General features: G+C 39.4%; 3 protein-coding genes across 7 annotated transcripts; 1 reads left to right on the top strand and 2 right to left on the bottom strand.

Annotated features, from left to right (window-relative positions):
• Positions 1-1,711: 1,711 nt before the first annotated feature.
• On the bottom strand, positions 1,712-7,691 carry LOC101065347 (cytosolic phospholipase A2 gamma-like). Of its 3 annotated transcripts, XM_029836768.1 has the most exons (15): positions 7,601-7,691; positions 7,249-7,344; positions 6,715-6,776; positions 5,736-5,846; positions 5,232-5,374; positions 4,928-5,114; positions 4,727-4,832; positions 4,477-4,617; positions 4,241-4,306; positions 3,991-4,131; positions 3,775-3,921; positions 3,595-3,678; positions 3,226-3,380; positions 2,827-2,998; positions 1,712-2,283 (listed from the first exon to the last, which is right to left on the bottom strand). In XM_029836768.1, exons 2-15 carry the CDS (start codon positions 7,283-7,285, stop codon positions 2,090-2,092), a joined length of 1,746 nt encoding a protein of 581 aa, XP_029692628.1. In that variant the 5' UTR covers positions 7,286-7,344; positions 7,601-7,691; the 3' UTR covers positions 1,712-2,089. The 3 variants fall into 3 exon arrangements, with proteins under 3 accessions (XP_029692628.1, XP_029692629.1, XP_011601975.1); XM_029836769.1 differs by lacking the exon at positions 7,249-7,344 and having other exon boundaries at positions 7,601-7,634; XM_011603673.2 differs by lacking the exons at positions 7,249-7,344; positions 7,601-7,691 and having other exon boundaries at positions 6,715-7,010.
• Positions 6,088-13,717, top strand: LOC105416410 (putative C-type lectin domain family 20 member A). Of its 3 annotated transcripts, none has more exons than XM_029836770.1 (7): positions 6,088-6,270; positions 8,021-8,205; positions 9,934-9,992; positions 10,634-11,023; positions 11,152-11,490; positions 11,752-11,837; positions 12,468-13,717. In XM_029836770.1, the coding sequence occupies exons 3-7, from the start codon at positions 9,938-9,940 to the stop codon at positions 12,615-12,617; spliced, it is 1,020 nt and encodes a 339-aa protein (XP_029692630.1). In that variant the 5' UTR covers positions 6,088-6,270; positions 8,021-8,205; positions 9,934-9,937; the 3' UTR covers positions 12,618-13,717. The 3 variants fall into 3 exon arrangements, with proteins under 3 accessions (XP_029692630.1, XP_029692633.1, XP_029692631.1); XM_029836773.1 differs by having other exon boundaries at positions 12,149-12,588; XM_029836771.1 differs by lacking the exon at positions 8,021-8,205.
• LOC101065125 (all-trans-retinol 13,14-reductase-like) lies at positions 13,529-20,832 on the bottom strand. Its single transcript, XM_003964388.2, has 12 exons — positions 20,432-20,832; positions 18,987-19,169; positions 17,731-17,869; positions 17,522-17,624; positions 16,311-16,506; positions 15,986-16,183; positions 15,434-15,553; positions 15,221-15,359; positions 15,032-15,141; positions 14,316-14,482; positions 13,858-14,017; positions 13,529-13,677 (listed from the first exon to the last, which is right to left on the bottom strand). The coding sequence occupies exons 1-12, from the start codon at positions 20,595-20,597 to the stop codon at positions 13,529-13,531; spliced, it is 1,830 nt and encodes a 609-aa protein (XP_003964437.1). The 5' UTR covers positions 20,598-20,832.
• Positions 20,833-21,639: the final 807 nt, after the last annotated feature.

Genomic DNA, 21,639 nt, shown 5'->3' with positions numbered 1-21,639 from the left:
ACTCCTCCACGATCTCAATGTCCAAGCCCTGGATGTTCACACGTGCAATGTGAGAAGCCTTCCAACTGAAGTCGATCACCACCTCCTTTGTCTTGCTGGCGTTGATGCGCAAATGGTTCAGTTCACACCAGGCGACAAAGTTGGTGATGACCTCCCTGTACTCCAGTTCGTTCCCCTCAGACACACATCCAACGATGGCTGTATCATCGGAGAACTTCTGGAGGTGACAGCTGTCTGAGTTGTAGCTGAAGTTCGATGTGTAGAGAGTGAAGAGGAAGGGAGAGAGAACTGTACCCTGCGGGGCCCCCGTGCTGCAGACTACCACCTCGGACTCACAGTCAAGGAGCCTCACGTACTGCACTCTGTTGGTGAGGTAGTCGGTGGTCCAGAGAGCTAGGTGACAGTCGACTCTGTCTCCCTCCAGCTTCCCTCTCAGCAATGATGGCTGGACTGTGTTGAAGGCACTGGAGAAGTCAAAGAACATGACTCACAGTGCTCCTGTTGCCCTCTAGGTGTGAAAGTGACCGGTGCAGCAGGTAGATGACAGTGTCATCCACACCAATGCCCGGTCGATATGCAAACTGTAGAGGGTCCATCTTGCCATCCACCAGCTGTCAGAGGTGGGTGAGAACAATCCTTTCCATGGTCTTCATCATAAGAGAGGTTAAAGCCACTGGCCTGAAGTGGTTGGGCTCCCTGGCGTGCACAGTCTTAGGAACCAGAACCACACATGATGTTTTCCACAGTAGTGGAACTCTCTCCAGACTGAGGCTCAGGTTAAAGATGTGCAGGAGTACTCCACAGAGCTGATCTGCACAGTCCTTAAGTAGTCTGGAGTTGATGCCATCGGGGCCAGTAGCTTTCCTCGCCTCGTCAAGGAACCTGCAAAAGACCGTCGGTTAAAAGAGAAACTGGATCTTCCTGGTTTCCTTAAAACCATGGCACAAAAACAACCTGGAACAATTGTGATGCAAATCTAATTGAAGGTCATCCCTGAAACGAAATCATGCAAAGGTAAACAAGGGAAAAAGTTATTGGCAGCTGTGCAGGCCAGCCTTGTGTGGGATAAGCTCCGGAGGGAACTGGCAATGAAGTCACCTGCAGACGTTCCGGCAACCAAAGTGATGAGCGGACGACCGGTGCAGGGAAGCACGGTGACCCGGGACGACCGGCAGAGAATCACTAATCTGTGGACCTGTTTGTTTGTGGGAAATTCGAGAACCCGTCCAGTTTGTCAAGTGGAGCGTGATTGGCGCGACTTCACCGAGCCGGTGAGGTTAGCAGGAGCTGGAACCGTGAAGATTACTATGAGAACAGTTGGAGCCAGAGGTGCTCAAAGACGCCCTGCATTTGTGCATCATGTGTTGCCTTTCTCCTAAAGCGTTAGCTCCTCTTCACTCTCTCGATTACTTAGCTTTCTTTCTCTACTTAGCCTGCTAGCGCACCACTCCAGCCTCACGAGCCCGCCCCGTGCACGCCGTGATTTGCCAACATAAAGGCCTGACGTCATCATGTCACCCCACCCCGGAGCACGTACGGTGCGCTTGTTTTGGAGCCCAACGTGATTCCAATGTGTGGGCCAGTTTTGTTCCCATTGGCTGATGTTTGGGTGTATATGTATTTTTAAAAAAAAATAAAAATAAAAAAATCCGCAACTACATCAACGGCCCGGTCTAAAAATAAAAACAAAAAAACACGGTAGAGACAAATCTGGAGTTTTTTAAGTTTTAGGTATTTTATTCAGTGCACAGTTAAAACGGGACACGGGTGTCGTTTTCATTTGAGTGTCATTTAGTAAAGTGTTCCCTCTAGTGGTCGGAGCCTGTATATACAGCGTCCGCACTCACACTGTCGTCATACTTTGGCTGCTTAATTGACTTCTTAATAACGTGTTGAATGTCGATAACACAATAAAAATCTCTTAAGTTATTGTTAAATTATGTTCTAGTCTAGTCATTTCTTTTGCTAGTCTAGTCATTTCTTTTGCTTGTGAAAGGGAAATGAAAGACCCCTATTATTTTCCTTTTTGTCCACTTGAGTGCAGCAAAGTTCTTTTTTCAACGACGACAGCTCTGACACTAAACTCTTTTCAGCTATGAACTATGGTACCATGGTTTCTGCTCTGCCTGCGGAGAACAGCCTTTCTAATCTCCCTGAGCAGAATCTCCTTGTTGTTCTTCACGTTGGCCTTCGCCTTCTGCAACAAGAACTCAATCTTCTCCTGGTTGAATGGTGGCTGAAAGGTGGAGAACTCCTCCATTTTGGCTTTGTACTCTTCTGCATCTGTAGAAAACGGTGACAATCAAAGTTGTTATATTTTTGATATTATATGCAGTAAATTGAACAATGATATTAGATATATAAGATGCTGACTACTGAAAAGTTTTACCTTTAATGCACATTTATAAACGGTCATTAAAAAAACAAAACTAGTTGAAACAAGCATCAAAGAAATGAATGGTTTCAGGCAATAAAGAGGCCTACTGGAAGCCCAAAGGTAAATCATTCACCCAGGTATGAAACTGTGTGTTTTACACTCAAGTGTAAAGGAATTTAGGCAAGGTTAAGACACACACCTTCTTTGTAAACATTGTGCTTTTAAACTTTGGATATCATAGAAGTTGAGCAGATCTTTTAACATGTCTCAAATCCCCCCAAAAGACACATTAAACTAAGGAACTAGTAATAATGAACATTTGCAACACAGAAAAAAGTTTTTAAAAATTCAAAATCTTCTATGTTTGTTTCTATGGCTAATATTATTTCTATTTTGTCTTCAAGCACAATAAGTAGGAGGTACTTTGTGAAGCAAAACGCTAAGCTAACCTTTGCAGTTGTTTCTGTTGAAGAGCGGCATGAAGACAATGGTGGGCTCTTTCTCTTTCCCCTCAAACACATAGCAGTCCTGGGGCCAGTCTTTCTCCTCCAGGATTTTGTCATCTATCGTTGGGAAAGGTTTCTTTACTGCAGCTGCGTAGGCTCTGGCAAGAGTCAGGGTCTGAAGGGTGCAGATGGTGAGAGCCGTGCCAGTAAATAACCTTGAAATTGTCATTCTGTGTGTTACAAATCCAACTTAAACAGGTGGAGAAAATTTCAATGGGCTTTGTTTTAATAATAATGAAAATGTTCCTTAGAATCATTCTGCTCATCAAAGAGTTAAGGCTAAATGGTTACATTTGCTTTAGCATGCAAAATACAGTCCAAATAAATACATCTCTGCACCACCTCAAACATGTTTCCAGCACTGTACTCTGGTGCAATGATGAGGTCGATGTCTCTCCTGTCTCCCAGGAAGGAAGGGTAGGGTACGTTTACTTCCAGCCCCGCGTCTATCAGGTTGATTGTCTCTTTAGGATAAAGGCAAACTGGAATACTGGAATCTGCCCAGCAACAGAAGAATATTTTACTTCAAATTAATATTTTTTATTAATATTCTATTTTTCTCAGAGTTACTCTGTCAAGGACAGTCATTTGGATTCCTACTTACACATAAATGATTTAACTTGGACTTAATTTTATTTGGTTTTCTGACTGTTTCCTCAATAAAATTCCATTTTGATAGATTGCTGATTATCACCAGGTCTATTTTCTTACCTTGGTACTGGTAAAGGAAATTTGCCATAGTTCCCCACTCCCATTTTATGATCAGAGGGAGGACTTTTTCAATTAGCAGGGAAACTGGAAAGAATTTCACAACATAAACATCTCTTCAGTAGAAAAAAAGGCTTGTCGCAAACACTAAAGCAAGACTGGCTTTGCTTGGTCACTCCTGACCGTGGTTTTTAAAAGCTCCATCCTCCAGGCTTCGGCTCCAGGTCTCCACTGCTGCCAGGAGCTCCAAAGTCCACTTCTGAGACAGATGTTTTCTTTCCTCTTCACTCTTCGCTTGCTGCCATGCAGAATCATTATGATTTACCTTATCTGAAAGACAGAAAAAGCTCTGTTGCTTCTGTTTTGATCCTTAAAGGTCAGAATGGTCATCATCACTACCTTCTAGCATTTTCTGTAGGTTGTCCAGGTCAGACAAAGCTCTAATATCTTTAATGGTGATCCTGGTGAGGGCTACTAGTTTTTTCATGGCATTGTAGACACGAAGGTACTCTTCAACAGAAATATCGACATGCCCTGAAACTGAAAACCACATTCAAGAGAGTGTGTGAGTGTGTCTCCTACTCATGTACATATTTGGTTTTTCAGATTTATTTAGTATTTTTTTAGTATTCGTGTCTCTGTCACTTACCATCCAGCCAAGGAGGGATGAAATCTCCGATGGTCGACTCATCAGCCAACGCACTGCCAAGAATGCCTGCCAGGTTTACACACACACACACACACACACACACACACACACACACACACACACACACACAAAGCCTTGGTAAGGTAAACTTGAAATTTTATAAAAGTGAAGCAATCCAAGCATACATGTATTGGTGTCTTTAGTTGAAAACCTTCGTCAGGCTGTGGAGTCTTTACCTTGTAGTTTGACCATGTCCATCTCTGGCTTCTTCTCTTTCAGTTCTCCATTTTGGAATTTGCTGCCCAGAAGAGATGTTTCAATGAAAACTCCCAACTCCGTAAAACCAGCTTCATGAGGAGTCACCTCAAACCATTTTCCTGAAAATCAGAGACTTTACATCACACTAAGCACAGTTATTGATTTACACATACGTATGTTGCTACATATTCCACGTGTGATGGAAACATGGAAGAGTATCTTAAGTACCCTCTATAGTTCCTTGTGAGAAACATTCTTTCTCTATTGCACAGTAAATAGGATAAGGGTTGGCAGCATCTCTGTCGGCCTCATCAGAAAGATTCCGCAGGTCCAGCTAATCAAACATAAGGGAGTTTATTTTTTTAAATGTTTCTGTTCATTCAAATTTCAAGTGTGGCATTTGATGAATAATGGATGTTGCTCTGGCACCTGTTTCATCATCCCTGCAGAGGTCAAAACCCCCCAGATGTCTGAAAGAGAGAAATGTTCTTCCTTTGTTCTTTCATTCAACCAGGCCAGAGCCTGTTCCAGTTCTACTCCAGGATCTAAAAGCCTGGTGACTGCTTTGTCCATGTTGGTGCTCCACTGTGGATCGCTGTACACGGAGGACATGGCCCTATTGGGAAAGAGAAGACATTTAGATCCACTTCTGTTATCTTCCACTGTACTGTGGTGATCAGAGAAAGACATCATTCTTATTCATTCTTCTGCTGGTTTGTTTTAGTGTTATCACCATGTGGACCCAGAGACTCCTCCGAAGTACAACAGCGTGTCCAACAGACGTTCCTCTTGCAACTGAGAGAGGAAGCCAATCAAAGCCACCGATGACCTCTGACCCCCACCAGAGGCCAACAGAGCGATATGTGGAATCCCGTCCTGGTGATGTGATATAGACATAAGGAAGACATGGTAGGATTAACGTGCTAATGAACATGCAGAAATTGGTCCACTCAGTCAGTTTTTTCACACTCAACTGCAAAACAGTCAGGGTGCCCCTCAGATGACCTGAGGGGCACCCAGAGTTTCCTTGCCATTGTTGTTTGTTTAGAGGTCAAGCTCTGTTTTTTTGTAAGGTGGAGTCTATATTTATTGTAACAAATGCCCTATAAATGAAGTTGAATAAAGAGTTGAATTGAATGTATTTATGAAGCAAATAATTGCATTTCCTGGGAAGAGATATTGAGAAAATTGACTGTTTTATTCAGTAGTTGTGTTTGTTGGGAGTGTTCTTTCTTACAGCTTCACAATTGATGCCGTGGCTGTTGAGTGACTCCAGAACCACATGTTTCCTCTTGTGGATGTAGTCCTTTTCGCCAGCACAAAGAGACTGGGAATGACGGACAACTTCCTGCAAGACCAAAAAAACAGCTGAATCACAATTAATGTCATCATAGGAGAAGTACCTGATAGCCGAGGCTCAGCAATCTGTTTTAATTTTTGAGAGTCTGGGAATTGCAAGTAAATTTGTGCTGAAAACAAACAGATTGACTTGGAGTTACACTGGGACGATTGTCTTGAATTAAATGTAATCAAACAGTTGAACTTGGAGCTAAACTAACACATCCTCTAACGTAACAACCCAGCTAGTTAATATTTTTGGAGTTGTTTCTTAACTAAATTTGTTGTGTAGAAAGGGAACTGGGTTGCCTCAAGCACTTCATACATGGATTTATGCAATGGTGTTGACATAGAATGAGTACATCACTGGAGCTAGTTCCTTGTGGTTCAAAAAGCGTTATTACGCAAAGGACCAAGAACAGGTTTTGAGTAAGGTAATAAAACAAAGAATACATTAATATAACTACAGATGTTAAGCTAATTATATATGACTATGGTTGCCAGATAAAAAGGAGATTTGCTTCATCAGTTTGAGGATGGGGCTTGGATCTTTTTGATTTTTCACGAGCTACGTTTGCAGTCATTCTTACAATTGTTTTTTGTTTAATTTATTCTTTTGAAATTCCTATGTCTAATAGTCTTTGTTGCAAGTCTCTCCTAAGTCCTTTAAACCTGAGTCTTACTCTGTGAATAAAGCGTTTGATGAACATGGCGTAACTGTAGCAGCAAAATAGAAAAATAATCTACAATCAAAAGGAATGATTCACTGTGCAAAGTCTTACAAACATCTCTGCAGTGGAAGCAATGATAAGTAGTTATCTAGTATCACAGAGCAGACATATGAATAACATATATAGCAGATTTATACCAGCTCTTACCTCTGAGTGGTGTGCATTTGCCTCCATGATGTCGACTGCTTTTGCAAGAACTGCTGAAATCACTGAAAGGGAAATCACTGTGGCTAAAAAACCGGTTATTCCAGACTTCATGCTAGCATTTGTGGATGAGATTTATGTGACAATAAAGCAAGGGTTGGTCCCACATGCAGACCAGAGATTTAGACCAGTCAGAGGTGAGTGGTTTGGTTTAAAAATGACAGTTGATGGAAGTTTAAACACACACACACATTCTTCAGCTGAGTGTGCCCCAGCAGAAGTCATTCACGCACGGGCATGCACAAACCCAGAGTTGCTGCGTTGGCAAGTTGACAAGAAAATCACATGACACAACTCATTTGTTATAGGAGCAGCTAGAACTACAGAAATTTCTCTCTGATGATGACAAAACCTATGAAATAAAATAAACTATAACGTTGAGTCAACTAAAGTAAACAATATTTGGATGACTGAGAATCCTTGGAGACATTATGAAATCTTCTCCAAAGAGGAGAATTCAAACTGTTTACATCTTACCAATGCTCATGCGGGCAAACGGAGCCGTCAGTGTCATTCACATCATGTTTGGTCCCAGGAAAAGGAGCAAAAATTATTTCAATAACAAGATGAGTCCTAAAGAAATCCAAAAATGTCATTGCTATTGTAATCAATGAAGATTTTGTTGCATGAATGCTATAGACTGATGTATTATTGCTTAGAACTGGGGATGTTTCAAACATTATCCCATATTTCAAAAAACACCTGTATGAAAACGTGAAGTAACGTCAATTCCAGAGGCATTAAAGTTGGAGTCAATCTGAAGTGCTGCATTAAAAATTTTAAATAAAATAGAGGCAAGAGATATTCAGAATGAAACTGCTTGACTCACCATTAGACCCTTTGATCATTCTCAGGCTCTCGACTTGTTTCTTACAAAATTAAAAGATCAGCGTTCAAACAACACTAAACTGTATTTACTGAGCACCTGTTTATGAAACTGTCCACCAAAAGGAAGTAAAGTCGATGACAATATTGCTGGTAAAACAATCAATGATTAATTAATGGGTGAGACCTAAAACCTGCATCTGATTCATAATGTTTCTTCCTGGATGTCAAGACAGAACTCCTGTGAAAAGTTTTACAATCAAAATAATTCAAATTGAAGACACAATGGCTAACATTGTATATTCTGCTGTAGTACTATTATTACCTACTATTTACTCTACACAATGTAGCTAAACATGCTCTCACTTACAAACATGACATGCTCTCACTTCTGCTGTTTTCTATGATTTGGCGCCCCCCACAGGTAGATGGATGGGAGACACCCACTAGCCTGGTGCTCCATAAAGACCACGAAGTCCTGTAGGGCGTTCAGGGCCTGCAGCGGTTTCAGGTCAACAGCACACTTGTCCTGGATGTGAATTTATGTCCTTGACCTTTTAAACACCACCTGAAACCACAGACAGCCTTCATCACACCACTGCAATGGAGGTGACTGAACTAAAGATTCATTTAGGTCTGAAAATAAAAATTGGTATTGTTTACGTTTATGATTCTGAATGTCAGATTAATGTTAAACATGTTTTATCCTTAAAAGACAGTTTTTATCTCTACCTTGACTGCAGTTGAGTCAATGTTTGTTACCCCAAAGCAGACATATTTAGTTTCTACGTGGTCACATTAATTATTACAGATCCATCCACTCAATGATCTTAGTGGTTGATTCCTTGTTAGACAGTTTTGGTCATTACCTGTAGGAACTTCTGCTTCTGGCCCACAGTGAACTAAACTAATTTAATTATGAGATTTACAAAATAATAACACAAAGATACTATTTGTTAAAAGGGTCTTTTGTCATAAAAATTCATGTGGACAGAAGTGTACACTTGTGGCAACATCCTGACATCCTAAACTTCAGACAGGAAGTTGGACCGGGTGAGGTGGGGCTCCATCGACATGCTTGTGATCTTCTGGGGATTCTGTTTGGAACTAAAGCACAAAGACTGGAGGCAGCAGTATCTCAGTCCCCCCAAACACACACACACACACACCCACACACACACACACACACACACACACACACACACACACACACACACACACAGTGGATAAAGCTGTGATTATTAACATTAAAAATAAAATAAAACATTAGGGTTAGGGTTAGGGTTATTTTTCAATCATTTACATTTTCCAAATACAAGAAAAATGATTGAAATATACTTGTGCATCAGATCTCTTACTCTTATTGTTATTAATGACATCATCGGGAAATTATGGAATGTGTTTAAATACTTTCAAGTGGACTTTTAATGTTGTCCCATAGAGCATGAGGTAAAATGACTGTATGATGGAAATGATGTAATAAATGAAGCCAAGCAAAAGTTAATTTAGAAAAACTATACCCAGCTGTCTCCTGTGATTTCAGCACTTTCATTTTCCCTCTTTCCTTGAGGCCACAATCACAGACACTCCACCAGGCTCGTGTTGAGTGCTCTGTCTTTTCTGTCTTGTATCAGTCTCCCCTGGTAGAACATCCTATTCATCAGATGGCTTCACTGTGGATTCACTGTGAGACAAAAGCCATTAATGTTCATTAAAATGAAATACAAAGTATTTCCGTAAATGCTGTCTCGTGTGACTCGTGAGAGGTACCCTAAGTCAAATACCTTTAAAATGGCATATCAGTATCTTATAGAATGATTTATTCATCCTATCCAACCCTGACATTTCTGCTGTCAGGGTTGCATTAACACAATACAGTAACTGCTATGATGGATGGATGGATGGATGGATGAGAATTGCCCTTGCACGTTCAAAGTCTCCTCTGTCAGATATTTGTGTATGCAAGGATCTGGACTCATTTGTCTAACAGCTGGTCTGGAAACCACAACACTGATGTGTAAGAGGCTCCATTTTCCTTCAGCTTTGCTGGATTTGGTTGTAAGACTAAAAGTGATTTTTTCCATTGACAACTTTATGAACCTTTATGAATTTTAGGGATTAATTACTGGGGAAAAAATGTAGCAATCCAACAATCTATTGGTGGCGCAATAAAAACATCCCATCATGTCTTTGCATAGTAACCAAATTGGGCATTATTGCAAAGTGCTGTGACATTAGATAGGGCAGAGGATTTGAAGCCACATTCAAAGCTGCAGCAAATGACAACATTCTTGTTCAGGCTCTTGTTCAGATTTTGCTCTTCTCTTTTTATTCCAGCATCATGAGAACATTCTCGCCTGAGATGGGGCTGAAAACTGGTATCATTTTCCTATCAGGTTAGTGAAATTCAATGCATTCTTAAAAAAACAATATACAGTACATATAATGTCACATCTCAGGTGAGATCAATGAGAAAATCTCCTTTTAATCCTCTTTTCTCAAAATGTTGTCCATCATTGCATTTTAAATGCGGGACCTGAAATGTGAACATTCTCAAGCATTAAACATGATTTATGTGATGATCAGCTGTGAGTTTTTCAGTATTCATTTTTAAAATCAGAGCACTGTGGAAGCTTTTTAAAGAAAACATTTGTGATTTATAATTACTTGCTTAGAACCAAAAATTTCCTCTTCTGTTTTACAACCAATTCTTCAAATATAACAAAATCTGCTCACTCAAAGTTCTAATTGACTGGTCAAATTGGCTATGTTTAGTTAATTCAGAACAAAGTTGATTTGTGTTATCACCACAAAGCGTAGTGTGGTGTGCCCTTTGCTGTTGTGAATGTTTTACTATGTTTTCTAATAATTCAGTTTCTGAAACACATGCACAGATTTTAAGGGAAGTCTTTGTTTCTTGGAGGCAAAAAATGTCCCAAATTTTGATCTCCACCAAATAAATCCCATAAAAGTGTTGTACAGAAAACCCATTTATATGTGATGAGTTACAACAGTGAAGCTCTGGTTCTGTTCATAGGACTGTGTTTCCTACCTGCCTGTTTTGCTGGTAACTACAACCTAGTGAAGAGAAAAATGAAGTGGACAGATGCACAAAGCCACTGCAGGGAGGAGTTCAGTGCTGATTTGGGCTCAGTTCACAGTGAGCAGGACTTGTCTGAGCTGAGGAATATTGCCAGTTCAGTTACTCTGGAGAAAATCTGGCTGGGTCTGTCCTTGGATGTTGATAGCTGGAGCTGGTCACTGGAAAAGGATGACTTTTATGTTAACAAAGGTGCAGAGTTCAGGATGTGGAAATCTAATCAACCCAACAACCACGGCGGTCAGCAGAACTGTGCAAGAATGAATGAGAATGGTTTATGGAATGATGCATTCTGCCTGAATCCATATACGTTTGTCTGTTACAATGGTGAGAAACACAAATTTTTTCAATGCTTTCCACTAAAATGGTTAGATGTTTAACATCAGGTAATGTCACATCAACTTGCTTTGAAACCCTTTTTAATAATTGGTGTGTAACATTTTTCCATTTTCCAGATAAAAGCCCAATTTTGCCCAGCTTCATTTTTGTGAACAAGCCCATGTCCTGGATGGATGCTCAGAGCTACTGCAGGCAGCACTATACTGATCTGGCCAGTGTGAGGGACAAATCTGAGAATGAGCAAATACAGTTAATAAGCAGTAGCCCACAAATATGGATAGGCCTTTACAGAGGCCCCTGGAAGTGGTCAGATGGAAGCTCCACTTCTTTCCTGCGTGCGAAGACCAATATTAATGAAACACATGCCAGGAATCGGACTTCCTGTGGGGTCTTTTATAAAAACAAGATGAGAGTCAGCAATTGTGATTCAGAGCGCTTCAGTGTCTGTCAAATGGGTGAGTTTTATATATAGATAGATAGATAGATAGATAGATAGATAGATAGATAGATGGATGGATGGATGGATGGATGGATGGATGGATGGATGGATGGATGGATGGATGGATGGATGGATAGATAGATAGATAGATAGATAGATAGATAGATAGATAGATAGATAGATAGATAGATAGATAGATAGATAGATAGATAGATAGATAGATAGATAGATAGAATGTGTATATCTCATAAACTTATTATTCACCTGCTTTTTTAAGAGAAAAGACAGATTGTGAGAGTGGAAGTAAGTGTGCAGCATTCTTCTGTCAACCTGGAGGATGCAGCAGAAATCATCTTGCAACAGGTAATGTTGAAGAACAAGCAGAATATTATGACCATGTTTGCAACCAAAATGGGACAAATCTTATTTTGATCAAGGAAATGAGATTTATGGGTGCAACATTAAGAATAGTATTGTTAAATTGGATTTATATCGAGCCTGCACCCTATCCATTATGGTACATTTAGACTTTTATTTCCTTCATCAGGGTCCAGTTGAAGTTTCAAAATACTGTGCATTTTTTAAGTGGACTCATTCAGCCTGTTTGAAAACTCTTTACAGTGAATGTAAACTCTGTGGTAATCTAAATATATGTGATCTAAATTTGGCCATAGATTTGGCCATCATCTTTGCTCTCATTCTATGTATGGACCTGAGGATCCCCCATATGAGCCTGGACCTGCTGAAGAGATCTTCTTCTTAAAGAGATCCTTTTCCTTGCCACTGTTGCTTGTTGGGGGTCAGGCCCCAGGATTCTGTAAAGGACCTAGAGACAATTTTGTTTGTAACAGACACTATATCAATAAAGTTGAATACATTGTTAATATTTCTTAATTGATTTTCTTTTTTGTAGTAACACACCTGATGAAATACATGTGTATTTCTTATGTGTTCTTTTTTTGGAGTAAAGAATAAAATGTCTGTGTTCTTCAGTTCAGACAGACACTCAAGCAACACGGCCTGAGTCAAGGAATAATGGTGACGTGGAGGAAACAGGCTGATGGGAAGATCTTCAGCTTGAAAGAAAAGGAGAGGAGAGAATCTACACACATTTCCAGTCTTCTGACAATCATCTGCAAATGATATTGGAATGAACCCATTTCTTTATTGCTTATTCATATGTAGATGAAAAGACATGCTTCAATGTTTTTTTAAGGTAATGGATAATGGTACTTAGATACTATTGGAAACCAACACATATATTACACTACTAAAATCTAGAATCCTCTTAGCAATTTAATTGTACCTAATTACAACATCAAATGTATATTTTGAAATGTTTACTAGGCAAATCACACCATGTATTTTATCCACAATCTTGCAATCAATATCTTTAATGTGTTTTGCTTGCTGAAAATGGAGGGATTGTGAGTAGTAAAATTTTAGGATGAAATTTATGGCTGGCTGTACTGCAATCTTTGAAGTATTTTGGGAGTAAATACAGGCTGATACCAGAAACGCCAACAAATGACAATTCTTAACCTCATAACAGCTTCTCACTTCCTTTTGAAAAAACCAAATCCTTGCTTTAAATAAACTTTTGGTTTTGTTTTCACTGGGAAGGCCGCAGTGTGGGTCGGATTTACAGTACATCACATTTAAGAGACAATTTTTGTTACACAATATTGAGAGTTGCATCTGTCAATCATTACCATCTTTGGTTCAAAGGCAAAAAGTAATGTATTAAGTCTTGCAATGTAATTGTTATACATTCATATTCAGTTTGTAAGGTGTTTATTAATGGGGAACGGAAAAAAATATCATGACTTAAATGTGCAATTATATTTCCAACATACAGCATAAACCTTTTTTTTTTAAATTTGCACCACGGAAGCGTCTCCAAAGGGGTTTCTCACCTGGCACATTCTGAATGACCTACGAAGATGCTCATCATGCTTATTAAAATCTAAACACTGAATGGACCCTAATATTAATAGAAGATCAAAAAATTCTGGGGAAAGTTTATTTAATGTGTTGAACCAATCACCCTCTCACTAGGGAAGCTTGAGATTGGGGTGATTGTGCTTGAGGCGGTTCTTCAAGGCGAGGAGATCAATGTAAAGGATCTGATTGAGGACAGCAGAAGCACAGAGTAGTCCACCGTGCAGAGCCCCCGCCATACCGTTACAGAAAACATCCTGACCTAAACACACAGAAACACCAAGACCAGCATCTCTTTTAAAAATGACAGCAAAAAAAAAAAGTCGTTTAGAACTAAATAAGTACATTTTAAAGCCCATTTTGCAAATAATTGCTCTTGACAGACACATTAAGCAGCATTAGAAGAGTATTGAATTCTCACGTGAGACCCTGCGCAGCTCACCTGTCAGGTAGAGTCCACTAATGGGTGTCTGCGGTCTTGTCCTTGCTACAGCTTCTGGAGTGAAGCGCTCCAAATTGTGTTCTGCACCGTACATCTCACCTCGTGGAGCACCCAAATAGTGCGCATTAGTTAGAGGAGTGGCAGCATCCATCATCACGACCTGGAACATGCAAAGAGATACACAGAATGAAGAAGTTAAGACTATATTAAATAAAATAAATAAATCAGGATGACTTTATCCAGCAACTTTTTGACAACTGGAAAATGTCAATTATTTTAGGTTGCAGGAAATTGTACAAATAGAGTTTGCTGATAAATTAACTTGATTGGCTACTTTTTTTTTTTTTTTTTACAAACCACCTCTTCCAGGTAATAAATATAAAATATATATATATATATATATATATATATATGAGCCACAGAAATGCTAGCCTGCCATTACAAATATGGATACACACCTTATCCTTTAACTGAGGAAAGATGACCAGTGCCCAGTCTAGCAGCTCTTGAGCCATGCTGTTCTTCAGATCCAGGTAGTTTTGTCCTCTCTTCCCAAGCTTTGTCCCCTCCCATTCCTCAAACCACTCATAGCGAGCCATGGTCAGCAAAGTCATGCAGGACTTACCTGCAGGGCAATGTGACGGGAAGGGAAGCGTGTGGTCACATGTGTTTCCATTGATAACTATGTGTCTTTTAAAATAAATGCCCAATTTGTGATTGAATGAGGAAAAGTATTCTACAGCAGAACTACAGCAGACATCAACGCATGGTTTATTCATATTTACTGTCTTGTATATACTAGATTATATGTTGATGATTTTTTTTGAGAGTAACCCAATTTGTAACGTTGCAAAGCTGGCAATAATGTTTTGCTTTGCTCACTAGGCATCAGCTCTTCAGAAGTCAATACCGTAAATCCTAACAGGTAAATTTCAGGTCAAAAAAGCAAGTTAAAGCTACTAATTTTATAAAATTAGCTTTTATTATCTCATAGATGGTGGGAAAAACCTGAGATAAGGTTGATGGTTTATCAAATGGAACATCCCCTCCAAAGATTCAGAATTTGCTGCTTCGAATCTTTTGAAAAATCTTCCAGATGGGAATACACAGCATGAATGAATTTAACATCCAATATGAAAACAAGCTTGAGTGGCTTTACATTTGAATGCGTTACCTGGGTGTCTGATGTTAGCTGTGGGGTCTTTAGCTGATGGAAAGGTTATGAACATCATGGGAATATTCCCTAGGACCTCCTCCCTGCTCAGTGAAAAGTAGCTCTCCATTCTTGACACAAACAGAGGTTCACTCCTTTAGAGTCATTCAACCGTTAAACATTTACACAAAAGTAACAACAAATACTTACAGAGAATCTAAATCATTGCCTTTATACATCCAGAAGTTAGTTGAAACAATGCCCAATTCCTCCTTGGACCCATCCAGACCAACAAATACTAAGAAGGAGCCCATACCGTGACGCACCATACCCAGCAACGACTGAACCTCTGGGAACAAGATGGCAGGATACAGACAAGATTAATTAAAATGATATCTGACCATTATTTATGCTTTATTCTACCTGGTTTATCCTGAATTTCTTTAGGCAGAAATTTCTGGAAAGTGTTGAAGATTCCAGCATTGGAGATGACAACTGGAGCAAGGACCTCAACCTCTGTTTGCCCCTTCTGCACTGTAACCCCTGGCAACATACAACTCATATTAAATATTTAGAATTCTTTGCAATATTTGGGTGAGTAGATTGGAGCTAAAGTAGAATGCACATTGGACCATGATAGTTTGATCCTAAGTAAAGAAGGACATTTTTTTACTTCTCTTCTTAAATTAGTGTAAACAGAACTCGTCTATCACATCACTTTTTGTCTTTTTTCCTTTTTAAGGTACAAACTAAACCAGTGTTGGATATCCCTTTGGTGGGGAGGGACATTTAGCTAAGTCCACTATTCAGTCCTTATAGCCACTATTGTGTATGTTTACATGGCCTCTCATCAGCATAATCATAAAGATTGTGTGCAATCTGGATTCATGGTGAGGGTTTATGGTTAAATTATAGCTTCTTACTGGGATGAAAGTCAGCTTGTCTTTGCCTGTACAGTCTTGAACACTCTCTTACCACAAGCCTTTCCATGCTGATTCAGTAGGATCCGTTGAACTGGGGCCCTGACCAGTACAGCTCCCCCTGCCTGCTGAATGACAGGAATGATGTGAAAGGCAAACTCGCTGGCACCCCCCCGAGGATAGTAGGCACCCCGCTTGTAGTGGTGAAGGAGGAGAGCATTGATAAGGAAGCTGGATTCCTTTGGGGGGACACCTGAAAACGATAAATTAAGAAATACAGATTGCATGTTGTGTAAAGTTACATGTGAGTGAGTGAGTGAGTGAGTGAGTGAGTGAGTGAGTGAGTGAGTGAGTGAGTGAGTGAGTGAGTGAGTGCGTACCATAAAACAGATAGGCAGAAAGTGTCTGCAGATCTTTGTTCTTTGTTATCCTGGATATGATTTCTGAGTGGGTGGTTGCTGCAAGAGAGAACACTGAAGATATGCGATCCAAGAATCCAGTCCAAACCAGGAAGTTAACCATCCAATATGGTATGATCTTCAAGATCGCCACAAGTGGCGTCTGCTGTGAGGCTGTCTAAAGGATGTGGGAAAACACAGTTACATGTATGAAAATATATAAAAACTGTTTAGATGTCACCTTGTGAGAAATGCAATCAAAAGAAGATGAGACAAGAAGATGAGTTCCCTCATTCTGTCTTATTGCCTCTCTCATCCCTTACTGAAAACCTGCATTTCTTCCACATTGAGTGAATCCTCACTATTTTAATTAAACTTAAAGTTTATTCCCAAGGGGCTTTCAAATTCAGCATTTTTCTTGGTCTGTGACTTTTGCCCAATAATAATTTATTTGGTTCATCGGGCTAATTTCTCAGAACAAACTCTTCGTCCACGGTAAAGATCCTCTAAAGAAAAATCTGAGAAGTTAAAAGTTAAATGGTGACACCTACACAGCAGAGAACATAAGGCCTTAGAAGCTTTTCTAATTGTGGTGGTCATGAACAAGATGGAAAGCCAGAGAATTCTGACTGTAGCCATGAGGTACTTTAAATGTAAATTCAGACAGAAGAAAAAGTGAAATTTAACTCCGTGTTTGATTTGATCAGGTGTAATGATAGTCTAGAATGCCTAATTTCAGTTTTCATTCTCATAAATCATATACTGCCAGATCATTATTGTTTAATTTCTCAATCATTATAGTTTAATCATGTAATTCTTTTATCCAACATTTCAAATAATTCAGTCTACTGTAATATTATAGAGAATTTGAAACCTTATTAGCAGAGTGAAATAGAAGGAAGCCCTATTTCCTGTTATTGCAGAGAGAAATGAAAGGTTCTGCTGGGAGCCACATCCTGTTTCCCTCTGGTTTTTGTCAGCATGGACAAAGGGCTGAGGCCAGATGCCCTTGGGATATTTCGATGAGGACGTGTATTAGCTAGATCTGTGCCGATTCAACCTATAGAACTACAAATCAAAGAACTTTTTGAAGAAGACTTATGTTCACCCTACCTCGTGGAAATGTCTTTTAAAATTAGCATTTAAACTTGCAAAATACAGTGCATGTGGTCCAACATTTCCTGTCCATATACCTTCATCAATTTCATGAACTCATCGATGGCGTCCTCTTCACCGGGGAACTGCTTCTTCAGGCTGGCTGCCATCTCAGTCTTCCCTGCATGGATGTGATACTCCCTGGCAGTGACAGGAGGAGGGTGTATCAGAGACTCAGAAGGACCGTGGAGATTCACAGATCCCACATATGTGCATTAAGTGTCGCAGTTGAAGGCCTGGCCTGTACCTGCGCTGGTCAGGTGGCCCCAGGAGCAGCGTGTCAAAGTGCTCCTCCAGCTGCGTGAACTGCAGCTGTCCCTCCGTGATCTGATCCAGTGCAACCTTCAGCAGGCTGTTTTCATGAAGCTGCCCTAAATAATGTATACCTGGCGGTGGACAGCAGAGTCAACTTGAGTTATTCAATAACATCTATTAAACATCACACTACAACAAACAAAAAAACCTTAAATCAGTAAAAAATGTAATTCATTTTCATTCATGGCATCGATTCATCAGCAAACAAAGCCTGCAGACACATATTATGTTTGTTAAGACACACACAGGTTTAGGCTCTAATTAAAAAATGTGTCTTTGGATGGACAAAAGAGATTGGATTAAGTTTATAACAATGATTTATATGTTGTTGCTGTTTATTTGTTCAGCAAGTTTGTCAAGCAACTGTCAGGAACAATTAATCTTTTAGGTAGATCACCTGATGTTTACTCTTAATGTATAAAAAAAACATTTTTGAGACAGGACCTTGATACATGGTGATACATAGAGATAATGTAGCTTGGCTGATATTCTGGGCTGTTAATTCTTGTACGTCACATGTGTAGATGTGCTGTCCAATTAGTGTTTGCTTTTTTTCAAACCTATGTTAATGGCTGGTGATGTGATATAAAAAGCAGATGAACCACATCAGAATGCAAATAACTAACTCTGTCAGTTATCACTTATCAATATTTGGTTATATAATAGTCCCAATCATTGAGTTAAACAGCTCTTTTGCTGGTGTGGTTGTCTGCCATCCCAGACTGTGAAAACAACCCTACAACACTTTCATGGCTTGTCTCTAAATTTGGCACAAATGTGCATTTGGACTCAATGGCTTCGAGCTTAGATTTTGGAGGGTGGTTATGCATTTTTACCCTTAATCTTGGGAAGTATAATATGCCTTTGTTGTTTGAGTTTTAGTGTCGAATTTCAGACTAATTATATCCTAATATCATCAACCCCACTTTAGTTTAAATGTTCACCCTATGAAGGGTGGGAAAGTTACAGGCAAAACAATTAAACATTTATTTCATATCTTCATTTTAAACATTGACATAAAATAATCAAATTGCTGCTATTTTACTGGCATGTAAAATAGCCATCACGTGACACATGTATACTGTAGATAACAGAATCATCTTTGTATGTACTTATTTTGACAAGTGAGCTTTACAAAATACCGCTGTTGGAGCATAAATGTGGCTACATGCAAGTTCCTCGGCTTACCCACGTCAAATTCGAATCCTTTATTCTCAAAGGTGTGTGTGCATCCTCCAGCCTGATCGTGTTGCTCCAGGATTAGAACCCTCTTCCCTGCCTTGGCTAAAAGAGCTGCTGCTGTCAACCCTCCCACACCACTGCCAATGATGATGGCGTCCAGGGCTTCAGGTACTCGATCCACACGAAAACCTGCACACAGGTGTGCAATTCAAAATCAGCCTGCCAGTTTTTCATTCAGAATGCTTTTGTGACATTTTTCCATGGGAAAAAAACCCCAACTCAAATCTGCTGATGATAAAAATGCAGGTTTTTATATTCACAATCATTCAAGTACTTTATAACAGCTTTTATTGTATTTAATACTGTTGTGGTTTGTGTAACCACTTGTCTGTCACGCCAATAAAAACACACTTTGATTATCTCTAAATTTTATTATTTCCAATCTGATCAAGGTAAGGTCTAAAGACCTGAGTGGGCTGCACAGGTCCACTTTATGAATATAATAGATCAAAAATTGATGAAATTCCTTCAAATACAAACACATGTTGTCCCTTATTGGCTTTTTGAGCTGTTTTAAACATTTGTTAAATCAATAATAATAGAGTTTTATAAGATAGAAATCAGACTGATTTATTTGTCAGGCTTTGGTTAATGTTGTTGTAGATGAAGAGTTTGAACTGTTTAACCAGTGTGAGACCTCCTAGTCCAGTCTGAGATACAGTGTAAGAGAATAGAATTTCAATGCTGAGCAAACACAAAGTCATTTCTGGAATATTTGATCTTATTGAGCCTTCACATAAACCATAGTACAACGCCCACTGAACAGTTTAAACAGTCTCTTGTGTGCTCAAAACTGGTCATAAGGGGAAAAGAGGAACAATCCATGCTGTGTGGGACCGCTATAGGCCCAAGGGTGTAAATCTGTCTGATGCTTAGTCAGTCAGTGTGTTTATTAATTGATTGCTATGGGATTCTGTGTAGCTGTGGTTGATTTATATTGATGACCTGCTAATGTTCCTTTCTAAGACCAGAGGATGACTAAAATTTACAATTTTGCCCAATTTAGTAACATGAAAATGGAGTTTCACATCAACCCAGCAGTTAGTCAGACACAAGATACCTTTATATGGAATAAAACATATGGACAGATTCTAACAATCCAATGTGGATGTGAACACCAAAGATGCATGTCAGAGGTATTAAGAAACTATGTTGTCAAGAGCAACCAAACCACATTCCAGTCTACTGGTTCAGTCTAAGAGGCTCCAGAGATTTAGAAAAAAATGAGTTCAAATGATGCATCATACTGGAAACATATATAAATAATGTCTATTAAGTAAGAACTGTTTATATGGCAAACAGGATGAACAGGAGTGAAATTTACTCCACAGTTTTCCACTGTTTTACTAAATTACCATCAGAATTGTGTTTAACCGCAGAGTTTTTCTCACCTTTCTTCAGTCTGTCATCTCTCTGTTTCTTGTCTGTTACCAAGGGTCCTGGAGGTCTCAGGCTCTTCTCCCTGAACACCTTATAGCGCTGCCCAGTGGTCCAGAAGAAGATGATCACCGCCACCAGCAGCACGCAGCTCAATACGCCCGCCAGCCACCACAACATAGTGAGTCCCTGTCGCAGTTCCGAAGGCAGAATTTAGAGGAACAAACAAATTAAAAAGAAAGACGGGTTAAATGAAAGAGATGGGCTTTAAAATGAGTGAGGTGAAGGTGAACAACCCTCCTGCCAGTTTAGCAGTGAACTACAGGGGAGGACTTGATGGATTCATTTAAAAGCTGAAGGAAAGGGACATTTAATGCATGACATTTTAGAAATTGTACATGCTGAAATAGCCAAATTCTCCACGCTGAGCACGAGAGAGGCAAAGAAGAGAGAACCGGCTGTTTATCAGTTCGTCACACCACAAACCACTTTTTCATTTTCTACTCTACTAAATGGCCTCGCAATAGAAAGATGTCTTTTTTCAGGGTTAGTTTAAAAAACACACTGGAAATGAGGTGTATAAAATATGACAAGGACATTGTTTTAGGCAAAAGAACATGAACCTTGTTTTACAGCAAAATATTTTGGGAAAATCCAGTTGAAAAAGTCCAACATTTTTATGTACTAGATAAAACAACTGTCCTATTTTGCCTAAACAATTTGTCACACTTTTATACAGCGTGATGGTGGAAAACCAGTGCAGCGTATTGTAATAGTGTGTAACTATAGCAACCAACACAAGACTGAGAACAGTAAATAGACAGAATCTATGAAGGTTGAAAGAAAAAAATGCCTCAGTTGATTAGCACATGCTAGATATTAAATTAATAATCTTGAATTTAGAAGACATGTTTCAAGTTACAGAAAAAGACAAGATGAATTACAGTATAGAAAGTTTTTAAAGGTTTGTTTGGTTTGGGTGGTTGATATACTGTGTAGTTGTATATTTTATCTGTAAAAGCTACATTTTATTCCAATGTGGTTAAGAGCAGGAACAACAGCAGAGGTACAAAAGACTTTTTTAGAAGGTCGTTATGAGCAGGGCAAATGTAGAACTAGTAGATTTTAACGTGGCTCATCACACCAGAGTTAATCACATTAACATGTGGGTGATTTTGATACAGTAAATATCGCTGGCTGACCTTTTAAATGGATTAAACTC

Source organism: Takifugu rubripes, chromosome 5 (assembly GCF_901000725.2).
Source record: "Takifugu rubripes chromosome 5, fTakRub1.2, whole genome shotgun sequence".
NCBI classification, from domain to species: Eukaryota; Metazoa; Chordata; class Actinopteri; order Tetraodontiformes; family Tetraodontidae; genus Takifugu; species Takifugu rubripes.
Note: the sequence above shows the minus strand (reverse complement) of the source record. Positions and strands in the feature narration are given on the sequence as shown.